This window comes from Carcharodon carcharias, chromosome 18 (genome assembly GCF_017639515.1).
Source record: "Carcharodon carcharias isolate sCarCar2 chromosome 18, sCarCar2.pri, whole genome shotgun sequence".
Lineage (NCBI taxonomy): Eukaryota > Metazoa > Chordata > Chondrichthyes > Lamniformes > Lamnidae > Carcharodon > Carcharodon carcharias.
This window is the reverse complement of record NC_054484.1, coordinates 70348185-70363569: the sequence shown is the minus strand read 5'-3', so window position 1 is coordinate 70363569 and position 15385 is coordinate 70348185. Positions and strand designations below refer to the sequence as shown.

The 15385-nt window shown below is 39.4% G+C and overlaps 1 protein-coding gene across 3 annotated transcripts in view; it reads right to left on the bottom strand.

Moving 5' to 3' along the window:
* Window positions 1–15385, bottom strand: part of usp9 (ubiquitin specific peptidase 9) — a 353775-nt gene that overhangs the window by 85316 nt on the left and 253074 nt on the right. For all 3 annotated transcript variants that reach the window (XM_041210976.1, XM_041210979.1, XM_041210975.1), the window contains 5 exons: window positions 12075–12221; window positions 5964–6171; window positions 2940–3160; window positions 1459–1646; window positions 891–1064 (listed from right to left, as the gene is read on the bottom strand). In XM_041210976.1, coding sequence (XP_041066910.1) covers window positions 891–1064; window positions 1459–1646; window positions 2940–3160; window positions 5964–6171; window positions 12075–12221 — 938 coding nt within the window. The remainder of the gene's footprint in view (window positions 1–890; window positions 1065–1458; window positions 1647–2939; window positions 3161–5963; window positions 6172–12074; window positions 12222–15385) is intronic.

The window sequence follows — 15385 nt, the reverse complement described above, 5'->3', positions numbered from 1 at the left end:
ACTTTCCTTTGATTCTTTGCCCTCCTCTTAAAACAATCTTTTCTTTTTTTCACTTCTCTTTGTGTTTGATTACAATTCACCAGGCTTCTTGCTCTGCTCTCCATCACCTCTATTCTTAAATTTAATTGCTTGAGATGATAAAACTATTGGTCCCAGGTGCCCTGTTGACCTCACCACACAATTATCAACTCTCTCTTTCCATCACTTTGGGGCACAAAGAAATTGAGAGCAGAAGGGTGAGTGGGAAAAAAATTGAACAAATTGAGCAAAATGTTGTGCTCCAGCAAATTTTGGGCCACTTGCACTTTCTAAACCACAAACTGCTCATATATTCTAAAACAATTCAATCGATGCCTTCTCAAATGATGTCCATTCTTACAAGGTCTTACTCATTCACTATAATAAAATTGTAATTGGTCAGCCTTTTGTAAGGTATTTCAACCATAACGTTTCCTGAAGCATAACACTTATACTTGGAACTTAAAATGCTAACTTCCATGTCTGCGAGAAATTTTACGCAACAGTTTTTCCAAAATGTATTCTTGTTATACAGCCCATCATTGAACGCATGACTGACACATCCAGAAGTTGCAATGCAACAAGTATTTATACTCCCCACTGCTTCTCTCCTATGTCTATGCTACACTATACATTTAGGACTATAATTTGGGAACTTTCAATTATCTGTTAATTTTCATGGAACAGCCAACCTGAACAAACCTTTCTTTTAATGAAGAAATGCAATAATCTTGGGATAAAAAAATAGTACGGTTACCTTTATTGGGAATTGTACAGTTAAAGAATGTGAAATTATTTCTTTGAACCACAATCATCATTTGTCTGTAGCAGTTGGATAATATAATTCAATGCTAAAAATTAGTCACATTCACCTGTGAGGACAGCCTTGACAAATCTTCTGATCAGCAAAGGAACCCCCAAGAACTTTGCTGAGCATAGTTGCATGTCCAAGAGCTTTCAAAGCTTCATCCAGGCTATCCACTAAAGAGTTAAAGAATTCCAAAGCATCATGTTGCTCTCGAAGGTTCACTGGTTCACCCCAAAGCCTAGGGAAAAAAAGGTAATGTTTTGTGTTCCAGCACACGGCCTCAAGTAACCTCAAGTTTTGCTTCAGCTTTCCTAACCTTAAATTCATTCCCCAATTCTACACTCAGTCCAAGTTAAATAATCTGCTTAAAGTTATGTGTCTCATATCTACTCAAACTTATTTTTTTTCGACTGAAAGGAAGCTCAGTTCTCTACCAATGCATTTGACAATTTAGTTAAGACTTTCCTCAATTTGCCAAAATACTAAGTGCAAATTGCCATGTTCTTTCACCAGTTCCGGGAGGCAAGTTTCAAAGTCTTGACATTTTAGCAATATACAGTGAAAGCTTCTTCAATACAGGTAAGAACCAATTTCTAAAGGAATAAAACACTCTCAATTTTTAAACTACAAACCTGAACTGTTTCCAGAAACCTCTAGGCACGTAGTATTGTAACCTGGAGGCAGCCAAATGTCCAAAAATGACCTGTAGATGTCTCAGGACCCCAATATTGTATTCCTTTCGATCTTCTGTTTTTCCAATTACAGGTTTGTCATAATGATGGTGGTAACTAAAAACATCATCCCTAGGATCAACATTGCTCTGCAAAAACACATTCAAAACTAAATTCAATTAGATTAAAATGAAATGAGTCGCAATAGAAGCCAGCTGCTCCTTGCAACAAACTGACAATCATTAAATTTGAGTATAAGTAGTCACATTGTCGACATAACTAGAAACATTTTCAAAAGTTTTTCAGCTATGCACAACTTTTCTTTTGTGTACATAAAGACATAATGAACCAGACTTTGCTGCAACAGGGCATTTAACAACATCTGCCATTAATTAGGCTTGTACCCTGCAACTCAAAAATGTTTTACCCACTATGTTGCTTAGTGTTTTGCACTAAGTTGCAAAGTGTGAGCTACTGACAGTGCAGTGAGTGCAACAAGGAAACCAACAGGGTATCTTTTCAACCAGTGAAAGTTTAGGATTGGGAAAGAAACAGTGGAAGGGCTGAGAAGGAAAGTGAGTTGAAGTCGGTGATTTGAATCTCAAATCGGATAGAGGAAAATAACTTGATTGAGAAAGAGAAAAATCAAGAATTTTGGTTTAAAATTTGACTTTTTAAAAATCTCCTAGAACTATTTACAACATAAAGGAATGAAATTATAACAATTAAATTTCAGTGCCAGAGAGGCTGATTTATAATCATTAACACTTATTACATTGCTAAGTGTATCTGCAGTTGTAATTACTGATTCTAAACATCTACAATTTGTTTAATTTGTGTCTACCACACAAATACAGGTACTTCACGATACTCAATGCATGTCTATGGAGAGACAGGCTGCAAAATACTGTTTTTGTGAAGCCAGTGGTGGAACTGCAGAACTCAGGCAGCAGCTTTTGGATATTCGTCTTTGGCTGCACATCTACCCCTCACCTGAATTTGCTTCACCATTTATGTGAAAACAGAGTGCCATTAGCCTTGTCATTATTTTGGCAACAAAACCTGGCCCAATAAAAATTTGATCCATGATCCATATATGTATAATTATGAAGGTCATGCCAATGACTGCAAGTTAATGTGTTGCTTTACAGCATAAATATTAAATGTTTACATAGTAGTTTACCTTCTGCAGTATTTCTGAGGATTGGTTCCCAAACAAGTTTTTATTCCAAATTCAAAAGTCAAAAGCTTGCCCATTGAGCAGATTTCATTACATTAACAAAATAAATCAAAAATACTTTCAGTACACCACTGTTGACCTCAACACTTACCAACAGATTAGGTATAAAAGAGCGAACCACTGAGCTCAAGATTTAGGCTTTCAGACAGACGCTAAAGCATGAAATTTTAACATAAAAATACTAGTTGTAACTTGTGTTCACCTCATTATCCTGCTTCTCATCACCAGATGTATCATCATCAACATCACTACCAGTGCCTTCAATAGTAAGGATACCATTTCTAATAGCTGGGATCATGTACAGCTGCTGAATAACAGAATTCATGTAACATGTAGCACCAGCATTCTTTAATCCTACAAATCCTTTTGATGGTCGCGGTCCTACTGGTGGCAAGTATTCCCATTCTGTCAGTGCTTCACAACCTAGATTAAAAATATAAACCTTACAATCAGCAAGTAAAATTTTACAGACATTTCTAAATTCTAAGTTAAAATGTTGTGGTGCTTCAGTAATGTTAAGGCTCATTATTATAAACAGTTTACAGTATGGACTTCTCACATCAGCTAATAAGGTTAAAACAGATCAAAACTATCAACAGACAGAAAATTAAGAATTGGTCTAATGAGTCCTGTGGAGTGATCACTTTCACATGGGATATTCTACATGATAGCTAATATTTAAGTTTCTGCTGGCAATATATTGCACACAATTTAGAACATCAGTCTTTACTTTTGATGAATCTAAGCACAAGGCCTTTAATCTTCCCAAATTCCCTAGATTCTGGATAGGTCCCAGTGGATTGGAAAACTGCAAATGTAACACCTCTGTTCTAGCAAGGAGACAGAAAGCAGGAAACTATAGCCCAGTTAACCTTTTGTCTATCATTGGGAAAATGCTAGAATCCTCCATTAAAAAGGCAGTAACAGGGTATTTAGAAAACTATGGGACGAATTTTCTCCCTGTCGGTTGGTGTGTGTGTGTGTGTGTGTGTGTGTGTGTGTGTGTGGGGGGGGGGGGGGGGGGGGGGCGCGGAGGAGAGAGAGAGTGCAGGAGTGGGCAAGGTGCACCTCCGATCGGCGCCCCCAATTGGGGGCGCGCTGCCATTTTACGTGGGCCAGCCAATTAAGTGCTATGCGCTCCCTGTGCGGGTGGTTGGGGGGAGCATTTCCTCAGCCAAGAGTGCACTCTTTCGTGCATGCGCGCGTAAGAGCACACTCATCTCCATGAGGCTAAGTGCTACCTCAGGAAGATCGACTCCAAATTTAAAAATAGCAAAGGCACAAAAACAACAATTCCCTGACGTGTCCCCTCATGTAACACTGTCACTAGCTGGGACATGTCCATCACTTTAAATCAAACATTTATTAAATTTTTAAAAACCCTCATGAAACTGCATCCCGCCCGTGGATAAGGTTTCATGTTTTTTCTGAAGCCTGCCAGGGCTCCCAGCCTGCCCACCAACCCTAAAGTTGGACAGGCAGGTCCATTAATGAGGTTACTGACTTTGTCAATGGCCTCAATAGACTGTTGACAGGTCGGTGGGCGCACAGCTGATTCGGCTTCACCCCCGCTGACCTGAAAATTGAAATGATGCGGGGTGATGTCGGGAGTTCCGCCTGACGTCAACAAGCAGGCCCTGACCCCCGCTCGCTGACCTAATGATCCTGCTCTATAATACTATCAGCCAGAGTTCCCAATGGTTTTGTGAAAGGGAAATAGTATTTGACTAATTTATTAGAGCTCTTTGAGAATGGAACAAGCAGGATGGATAAAGGGGGAACCAGTAGATTTAGTGTATTTGGATTTCAAAAAGGTGTTTCATAAGGTGGCACATAAAAGGTTACAGATAGTTTATTATGTTGGGAGTGATTATTAGCATAGATAGAGGACTGACTCGCTTGCAGAGAGAACAGAAAAGCCGAGTGTTCTTTAAATGGAGAGGTGCTGCAGAATTCTGCAGTACGGAGGGATCTGGGTGTCCTTGTACATGAATCACAAGAAGTTAGCATGCAGGTGCAGCAAGTAATTAGGAAGCAAATGGAACGATGGTCTTTATTGCAAGCAGGATGGAGCATAAATGTAGGAAAGTCTTGCTACAGCTGTCTAAGGCGGTGAGACTACACCTGGAGTACTGTGTACATTTATGGTCACTTTACTTAAGGAGGGACATACTTGCAGTGGAAGCGGTTCAGATAATGTTCACTCGGCTGATTCCTGGGATTAAGTGATTGTCTTATGAAGAAAGGTTGAGCAGCTTGGGCCTATACTCATTGAAGTTTAGAAGAACGAGAGGTGATCTTATTGAAACATACAAGATCCTGAGGGGATTTGGCAGGGTGAATGCTTAGATGATTTTTCCTCTAATGGGGAATCTAGGGCTAGGGTGCAGAGTTTCAAAATTAGGGGTCTCCCATTTAAGATGGAGATGGGTAGAATTTCTTCTCTCAGAGGGTCGTGAAGTGTTTGGAATTCCCTTCCCCAGCGAGGAGAGGCTGGGTCATTGAATACATTCAAGGTTGAGTTAATCAGATTTCTGATTGACATGGGATTCAAGGGTGGGACGCAGTCAGGAAAGTGGAGTTAAGGCAGAGTTAAGGTCAGCTATGAGAGCCTACTCCTGTTTCTTACATTATGTTGGCCACATTAGCTACCCAACCAAGGATACTCTGGAGGTGCTACACTTCGAGTTGCAATCCTTGTAATGATGATGCTCAGCACGGAATTCTGTTCTTCCATACTATATTAAAGGCTCAGAAGCATCTTAAAACATCCCAAAGCACTTTACCACTAATGCAGTACTTTTGAAGTATAGTCACTGTTGTAACAGAAAACATGCAGCCAATTTGTGCACAGCAAGCTCTCAAACAGCAAAATGGGAATGATCAGATAATCTATTTCCATGATGCTGCTTCAGCAACAAATATTGGCCAGGACATTCTGGACAGACCACCTGCTCTTCTTCAAAATACAGCCACAAGATATTTTACATTTATCTGAGGGGGCAGATCAGGCCATGGTTTCAATGTTTTATCTGAATTCCTAGATTTCTGTGCTCAAGTCTCTGGAGTGGGATTTGGATCTACAATCTTCTGACTGAGAGGCGAAAGTGCTATCAACTTAGCCACGGTTGACAGACCAAGAAATAAATCTGACTATCCTCTAATGAACTCCTGCCCTATGTTTCCACACATTTACCAAATTATCTAGTGAACATTTTACAAATACCTGCATAATACATATCTGTCATAGTGTCCACTATTTGCTTGAGGTTTTGCACACAGCCAACAGCCAGTGCTACTAGCAATTCAAAGCTGGCATTGATGGCAGCAGGTGCACTACAAACAGGAATAGCTTGCTCAGATGGTAATTCTCCACTCTTCTTATACTGTAGGTAAACATTAGAGGCTGGAAAGATGAAGTCATCTATCAGTTCCTATAGAATCAAGTGGGGAAAAAGATTTTCCAGTTACTTAAATGTTAATTCAGAGTTTCAACTCCTGCAGTGCATGAAGGATAAAGATTCTAACATAACCAGTAGTCCAAGAGTCAAAATACGAATCTACCTTTCAGAGATTAGTGCAACAGCTAAATGGGAGTTGAGGATAGTAACTTTTTTTAAGTTTGAGTTTTCAAAATCCTCCACATCCCTTCAAGTTTTGTAGGCACAATACTAGACTTTTTTGAAATGTTATACAATTGTTTAAATTTGTGTAAAGGCTTAATTTTCACATTTAAAGATTCTGCATTAAAACGCCACAAGAAAGTGAAAGATTAGGATAGTTAAAGCCAAACAAATAAGCATTGCCACTAAAAACAGGAAAAAAGTTACAAGTTGGACATACAAAACAACTGGTACACTGAGCAGTTTGCACATAGGGTGAGGAACTGTAATAAACTCATGCAAGTTTACGTGATAAACTCCTAAATTCAATCAGTTGACTGCCCTCTCCCATTTAAGATGCTGGTTGACAAATGCCCTCTGCAATCTAATTTTTCTTAGTTGAAATAAGATATGCGCCTCAGCCCAACAATTCTATCATCCTCTCCAACACTGAGCCAAATCTTAACTGCAAAAAATGTCCACACACAATGGATAGCAATACAGAATGGTAAATCAGCACAATTTTACTCTTCTAGCTCAGAGGACATTATAGTGCCTTTACCTGTTCTCCAACATTTAGTACCAGCACCACATTCCAAGATCCTACAAGCAGTCATAATTAAAATTTAATTCATTTGCTATTTATAATTGTGGTTTATTAGTTTCTCAGGTGAAAAACAGGTTCATTAAGAAATGAAATATTTCCATTATATGGACACATTTAAAATCAATATGACAATATGTGCACCAATTCCTGTGGCATTGCTTAAAGGAAGTTGGCAAATATGCAGCTCGCTAAGGACAGATGAGATGTCATAATGGAGAGTTCGTCAGTTTAAGACCTATGCAGAAATAACAGGTTGAAAGTAAGCAATTGGAAATAGAAATTAAATTGTTTGAGCTGGTTCTTAGACAAGGTCCTGATTTGGCAAGAAGGAAATGAGTAAAATATATTAGCATATATAAATTGCACAATGCAACACCATGTATGTATACAATGCATGCAATATTTCTATAATGTTTATGAACGGTGGAAGAAAATTTATAAAGGACCTTGCTTCTAAATATGTGACATTGTTACCTAAATCTTGAGTGCAGAGGTCAGGAATTCCAAATCCAGACAAACTTCAGACGTCCTGTGCATGTGCAGGCCAGGAGCAGTCTGCACATGTGCAGATTGGCACTTGTGCGTTCTTTGGGGGCCAGTGCACATGTGCAGAAGAAAAATGGCTCGAAAACCTGGGTCAGATAACCGGGTGCGGAACGCCACGGTCAGCAAACGTACCATGAGAGGGGGAACAAGGGAGACGGGGCAAGGAGAGGTCCAAGAAGAGTCCCATGAAAGGGACAAAGAAAGGTCCCAATTAAGAAAGGAAAAAAAGGATCAGGAAAATAGGCTGCGATTAGGGAAAAGGGCTGCAGGGAGCAGACCTTACGTGAAGAGAGGCCTGGAAATTGAAGAGGGCTCAGAAGAAGCCCTGAAGATCCAAGAAGGCAGCCAAAGTTGGTGACACAGTGTTGCGGGCCACTGGAACAAAGGTACCCCTTTTGAACAGTACTTGGCATGGCTGAAGAGCTGAAATTGTGCTTCTAAGTTGATGTTTGAGTGTACTCGGGAATCCAGGGAACGGAATCTTGGAGGATGAGATTGAAACCCTGCGAGGTGGGCCATTGCTGAAGCTGTCAGAATTGGAACGTCTTTTAGAGAGAATTTAAGGTGAGATCTTCGAAGGTGAAGATTGGAATCCCTTGTGAGAGAGACAGAGTTTCAGTAAGATTGGTTGGCTCAGTGTTGACTGACATCTGGGTGGGTTGTTGAGAAATCCATGGGCTCCGTCTTGTCGCATCTGCCATTTATATAGTGTGGGGTGTTCAACTGCAGTTGGCTTGTTAATTCACATCTACCTCATACTTAACCTGAATGTTAGTGTATAGGGTAGATATTGTAAATTATTATATCTTTCTGACCTTGTATAGTAAGGTTTAATTTTTGCTTGTTCAAAACCCCAGTGGAATCTTGTTGCTTTCTTTGCTGAGCAAATGTCTGGAATCTCAAACTTTGTCTTCTTTAAAGAAAACGTTATGGGTCCCTAACCGGACCTCACCAAGTACTTGGGGGTCTGGCCAATATTAGAAGTTTTAGGAAAATAATTACCTAGTGTCAGTTTGTGGTGAGTTGAATAGAAGTGTAAAGCTGGATGTGTGACACAACAGGGGGTAGTTGAGAGTTCTGTTGAAGTGGTTTGGAGGTATGAATATTTCAGGGAGAAGGAAGAAAGCTGACAGCAGAAAGGCTGTGGTGGCAAGTGCATTGGTAAAAAAAAAGGGAAGTGTTGAAAAATTTCAGAGAAACTTTTAGGAACAGCCAAAGAATATGGCAAAGCTGAGTACAGAAACAATAAAGAGAGGTGTTAGGGCAATTGTGTGTGAAAATGAAGGAAATGGAGGAAAGATTATAAGTTACATTGTAAGTATACGAGGAAAGAGATTCTTGAGAAGTTCAAAGTTGCATTGACTGCTAAGAACTGAGGAAAAACAGAATGGTAACAATTAAAACAACTAAAGTGGGGTGGAGAGTCACACGCATAAGAACATGAGTGGGTCACTCAGCCCCTGGAGCCTGTTCCGCCAATCAACGAAATTATCTGTGACCCAACACCATAGACCCGCCTTTGCCCTGTAATCCTTATTTCCTTTGTCCAATAAAATTTCATCCACCTCAGGTTTAAAATTTACAATCGATCTTGCATAAATCACCATTTACGGGAGAGTTCCCAAACATCTACCACCATTTGTGTGGTAAAGCGTTTCTTTATTTAATTCTTGAAAGGTCTGGCTCTAACTTTTAAACTAAGCCTTCCTCGTCCTCGACCCAATCTATCCTTTCTGATATCATGAATGATTTGATAAAATAATCCCTTAACATACTAAACAGCAGAGAATACATCCCTATTTTGTTTCATCTCTCCTCAAAGTCCAGGTATTAATTTAGTAAATCTACACTGCACTTCCTGCCAAGGCCAGAACAGACTTCTAAAGTTGTGCTGCCCTGAACAATTTGCAGTATCCCAGGTATGGTCACAATTAAGCAAACTGCATTCAAAAAAATCATTGAGTATGTTGCTTGCCTCCCTTAACACACAGCTGCTCTAGAAAGCAATATGGTAATTATCCCCCTCCCCACCAATAAAAAGATATACAATAAGTAGCAAATGGAGCAGGGTGGCAAAGGCAAGTTCAGGGAAAGTGATCTGCAGGCGAAGTAATGCAAACATTGAGTAAATGACAGCGGGCAAGATAAAGATACAGAATGGATATCTACCAAAGATCATATACTGTTTTCAGAGATTACAATTACAACAGGAGATCTGAGGCACAAACAAAAGATACTAAAAATCTAGTGTCCACATGTACCTCCTGTTAACTTAATACATTTTGATTTGCTAGATTTAATTATAAGTGTGAACATAGGTAAATTTGTCACCTTGTAGTCACTTTCCCCAACGTAGGCAGGGGAGTACTGAGCTGCAGCAGCACTGAGCGCAAGCTATAATCACTGACAGTTTTTTATATTGATAGTTCTTAGTAATAAATGTGGGCAACAATGCCCCTCCCTCTAATCCTACTTCAACTGATTACACTTGCTTTTTTACTTCAACAATTTTCAACAGACAGTTCCTTAGCCCATAACTTGTGTATCTTTTAGTTATTGGCTGATGCCCAACCCAGGCATTCATTGCTTGCTGGTCCAAAGACTTAAATCTGCTCAGCTTCCCTGCCCAGCTATTGCAAAATTCTCCATCTAAGCACCCCACATTCCCTAGCACCACCCCAGCCGCCCCCAACCCAAACTTCAAAGTTTTCCTCCTCCCCATCCTGCAGATTCAACTAGATTCTAGTTCCCAATCAAAATTCACAGTCCCTCCTGCCTTAATGGTTTGATAATGCCCTGGCCCCACTCTTAAAACACTTTTGGTCTCTTTCCCACAGGCTTCCATCTCCAATGCTAGGTAGTTAAAAATTATAGCTCTTTAACTACAATTACCTTTTGTCAAACATTTGAGCACCTTGACTAATCAATGCTTGATTCTTGGTCAGACTCCAATTACAACTTAGTGCTTCTTCATCAAAACTGCTGCCTGTGTAAACTTTCCACAGTCCCTACTCCTCAGTTACGTTTACACACACACAAAAAAGGCCTGGTTGAAATCGTACAATTTTCAGGTGCCAAATTCATGCAATGTGGTTTTAAACTTATTTTCTTCACCCATCCATTTTTCCATCAGGTTCCCAACTACATCTTCCAACTTACCATATGCAATGCCATTTTTAACTAATCTATATCAAAATCTTATTATCAACATGCATTCTCTGTCAATCTTTCTTTCATAAGCTCCTACGTCCACATTTAGAAATGGAAATGGTCTATTGTAAACTTCTCATTAATTACACTCTTCCAATTGTGGTGGCAATGTAACTTGTAAGAAGCGCTGCAGAGAAGCTTTGATTCTTCACCCAATATTACTTCTGTTTTCCAAACTCCCGCAAGTTTTGGTAATCAACTATAAATAATATGAAGCTGAGGTCTGATACAAAAATAAAGCCACAATGTATGACTTTAAAACATGGTGAAATCATGATCATGTCCCTGTCTAATTATCCCCACCCTTTAATCTCATTTCAACTGAGGACTATGTTTAGTATCTGTTACTCATGTAAAAACCTGTAAGAGGTCAACAAATGTTTTTAAATCCTCGATGTTAACACAAATGACATATGTTATATTTGCAATGGGTGCCAACTGCCTGCTATTCACCCCCACAACATTAGTGATTTGACAAGAATCAATGAACTTTATTACAAAAAGGTACCATTCAGTCCACTTAGTCCCGTTCTCTTGACCATTCTCAAACTTTTTAAAAATGGTACTCTTTCAAACATACTCACTTAGTATGTTGGTCCTGCTCGTACTACAGAGTATCTGCCTTGGGTCTAGTTATAATTATTCATAATTCTCAAGTCTTACCATCCCTCACTGTGCCTCAATTGGTTTTTCTCTCTTCATTCCCAGCCTCATTCTCCAAAATCTTTTACATAGCTTCCACCCCAACCATCCATCGCAACTCTAAACTTTGAGCTCCCAATGTTGTTGTTCTTATTCAGGATCCTGCTTATTTATTTAAAGGGCCTGTTTGTTTATTCCAAATCCCTCTTCTCATAACAAAATACACTTTAGGCCTGATTCCAGTCATCAGTCCTGAAACATTAACTCTCCTGACTTGCTGAGTATTTCCAGCATCTGCAGTGGTGCTTTTATATTAGTTACAAAAGAAAGTGGCTTTCAAATGTTTCCATAGAAAATTAAATTATAATAGTTGAAACAAAAGTGCAAGCTTAAAAAAAATCTAACAGAAAATAAGGTTTATTGATAGAGAACACGCCAAATGCAAGACGGAGTTAGATAGGAATATACACACATTAAAAAAAAATCTCAATTCAACTTAGCGTATTTTCACTGTTCAAAAAGGGTTATAATTCAAACTAAGACACACAACAGCTCTGCACACCCCATTAAAACATTTTATCTTAACATTTAGCTAGTTATACTTCTTGCCCAGATGTACTAAAGCAAAAAACAAAATAAGATTTACTTGACATTTTAATAGCATGCATATGAATAAAACACTACAACAATACCACAAACAACTAACTTGAAGTTCATTACTAGGAAATACCTTAATGAGATTGGCGCCGCCTTTCTCCGAGCCAATATGGTGCTTCTTTTCAGGTGTCTGGAATGCGAGTAGCTCCTTTGTGACTCCAAGATGACCCTCCAGGATTGTTTCTTCAACACCGGTTTCACTTGTTCTTTTTACCTCATCCTAATGTTTGTGAAAAAAAGAATTAACATGGAAGGAAATTTAATCAAAAGCATGCACCATTTGTTTTACAAGCAACAAATGTTAGTGTCACAATACTAAGAGCTACATTTGGAACATCTCAACGGAGTAATGGCAAAGTTTAAGATTGAAAGCTATTTTTATTCTTGGAATTTCTCCTATTTCTCATCTACATGCTGTCCCTTGGTGAAATCATCCTAAAGCACAGCATAAGTTTTTACAAGTATGCTGATGATTCTCAGCTCTACTTCACCACTGCCTCTCTTGACTCCTCCACTGTTGTTAAAATTACCAGACCACTTAACTGACATTTAGTACTAGATGAGCAGAAATTCCCTCAAATTAAATATTGGGAAGATCAAAGCCATTATTTTTGGTCCCCACTCCAATTCCCGTTCCCTAGCTACCAATTCCATTCTTCTCCTTGCTGCAGTCCGAGATTAAGCCAGTGTTCACAACCTTGGCGTCACATTTGATTCTTATGCTGAGCTTCCAACCGCATATTCACATAATCACTATTGTAACATTGCCTGATTTTGCCCGCCACAGTTCATCTGTTGCTGAGACTCTCATACATACCTTAGTGGCCTCTGGACTCGACTATTCCAATGCACTCTTGGTGCTAGTGTCCCACATTTTACCCTCTGTAAACTTAAGTCATCCAAAACTCTGTTGCCCGTGTCTCAACTCTTAGAAAATCCCATTCCCCTATTACCCCTGCGCTCACTGACCTACAGTGGCACCCAGTCAAGCAACATTTTCTTTTTAAAATTTTCATCCTAGTTTTAAATCGCTCCATGGCCTCACCCGTATATCTCTAATCTACTCGAATCCCATATCCCTCCAAGATATCTGCACACCTCTTAATTGACTTCTTATTTCAATCATTGGTGGCTGTGCCTTTAGTTGCCTAGGCCCCAAGCTCTGGAAAACACACTCAAAACCTCTCTGCCTTTCTACTTTACTTTCCTTTTTGAAGGCATTCCTTAAAATGTACCTCTTTGACCAAGTTTTTAGTCAACTGACCTAACATCTCAAATGACTCAATGTCATACTTTGTTTTATAATGCTCCTGTGAAGCAACTTAGGAAGTTTCATTGCGTTAAGGAGCTGTACAATTACAAGTTGTTGTGCAATGAAGTTCTCTTTCACAAACAGGGGTATCACACAGTGTATATCCATTTATTGTTTTTAGAAGGAAAAGTGTGCCTACTTTTTGGCAACATCTCAAATGTACTGACTTTCTCTTTTGGAACTGAGATATGGCATGTTATTAAACATCAGTCTGTTACAGCAAGTCCCAACATTTTCCCCTTCTTAAACTTAATACAGTCATGAGAAATCCATACATAAAGGGAATAATTTAGGAATGGTTTGTTTTCCATATATGGAATCATCCCCACTATGTATTTGAGCACATAATCTAAGATGGTGCTTAAAGACACTGCTATGGGAACGCTGTAATGTCAGAAGCTACAGTTTTACGGATAAGATGTTAAAGTGAGGTCTACTTGGCTCAGGTAGATAAAAATCCATTTGAAGCACACCACAGAAGTTGTCTTTTGCTCTGGTCAACCTTCTTTCCCCAACCAACACCATTAAAAATAATATACAAATGTCATTTTTTGTGGGACCCTGTTGATGCAAATTAGATGTCAACAACAACACTTAACAACATTAAGTGACTATGCTTCAAATGTAATCCAGTGTAATCCAAGTACTTAGGAATGTCCTGAGGATGCCAAACAAGTTCCATAAATGCGAGTTGTTTCCTTCTAACTCATTCATGGCCCTTCATTGCTCCTTGGTAGGAAAGGACCTTAGTGAAACATTACGTGATAATCCAAGCTTTAGTAAACCGATTCCACAAACCAAGTAGAGAAAATATTTTAAGCCTGTGTTATCAAGAAAGCTAAATGGGGGGGGGGGGCGTTGTGTGTGTGTGTGTGCGCGCGTGTGTCTGGGGGGGGGTTGAGCGTGAAGTATTTCAATTGAAGATTAACTTTTCATGTTGGTGACCCAACAGTGGCACAGGGGTAACAATGCAAAGCCCATGCAACTCCAGGATTGTAATATCTTCACATCAGTGGAACTTTGTCGCCTCCACCCACAAACAGCGAGCTACTATTTGAGTGCCACACTCCAACCCACCAGTCAGTTTTCAACCTCCACCTTGACTTCTCCAACCAACGAGTAACTTTTCAGCTTCTGTCCATAATCTTCAAACAAGTGCTCATCTATATTACTCACCATACTAATCAACTTTTCAGATCTCTCCTCCCTGAGCAAGTTTTTATCCACTCACTACAGGCCTCCAAAAACAGAACAAATATTAGGCTACTCCCAAACAAAATTTTGAACCTGTCTCATGACACTGCCCCATCCCCAACAAGTAAGTCTTTAAGGTAAAAGCAAAATACTGCAGATGCTGGAAATCTGAAACAAGAACAGAAAATGCTGGAAAAACTCAGCAGGTCTAGCAGTATCAAAGCTCTGAAGAAGGGTCATGCGGACTCGAAACGTTAACTCTGTTTCTCTCTCCACAGATGCTACAAGATCAAGCAAGTCTTTAATGCTGATTGGCCAGGAAACACTATACTACACATTTTCAGACCACTCGCAACGAAGTGAGGGGGTGCAGCAAGGGGAACGGAGAGCAACTTCCTTCACCGCTTGCCCTCATGCAGAGGCCAAGTTGGTGTGAAAACAAATAACTGCTTGAGTACTTTGAAACTGTATTCATGGCAAAACCCACTGCTGCAGGTAAATGAATATCAAATCCTGATCTGCATAGACATCTAAACCACTCTGGTCCCTCAGTGTTCAATATTTAATTCCCGATGTCAAGGCTAATTCAAATAATTTTTGAGATAGAAATTAAGCTTTGTCTTTGATGGATTATCTATTTTATCCTTTGATGTCAGTCACAGGGTTAAAAGTTTTATGGCCAATTGCTTTGGCAAGCTGTGGAGAACAAATTACAGTCTAGGATGCCTAACACAATAATAGGTCTCTAGCCTATTCTTGCAGGTCAAAAAGTATTTTAATATTCTGAAGGAGTAATGCCTTTTGTCGTTCTACTCATCAGTTTCTGCTGCATTTGTGACGTAGTACTATGACAGCTACGTTAACAAATCCAGACACCT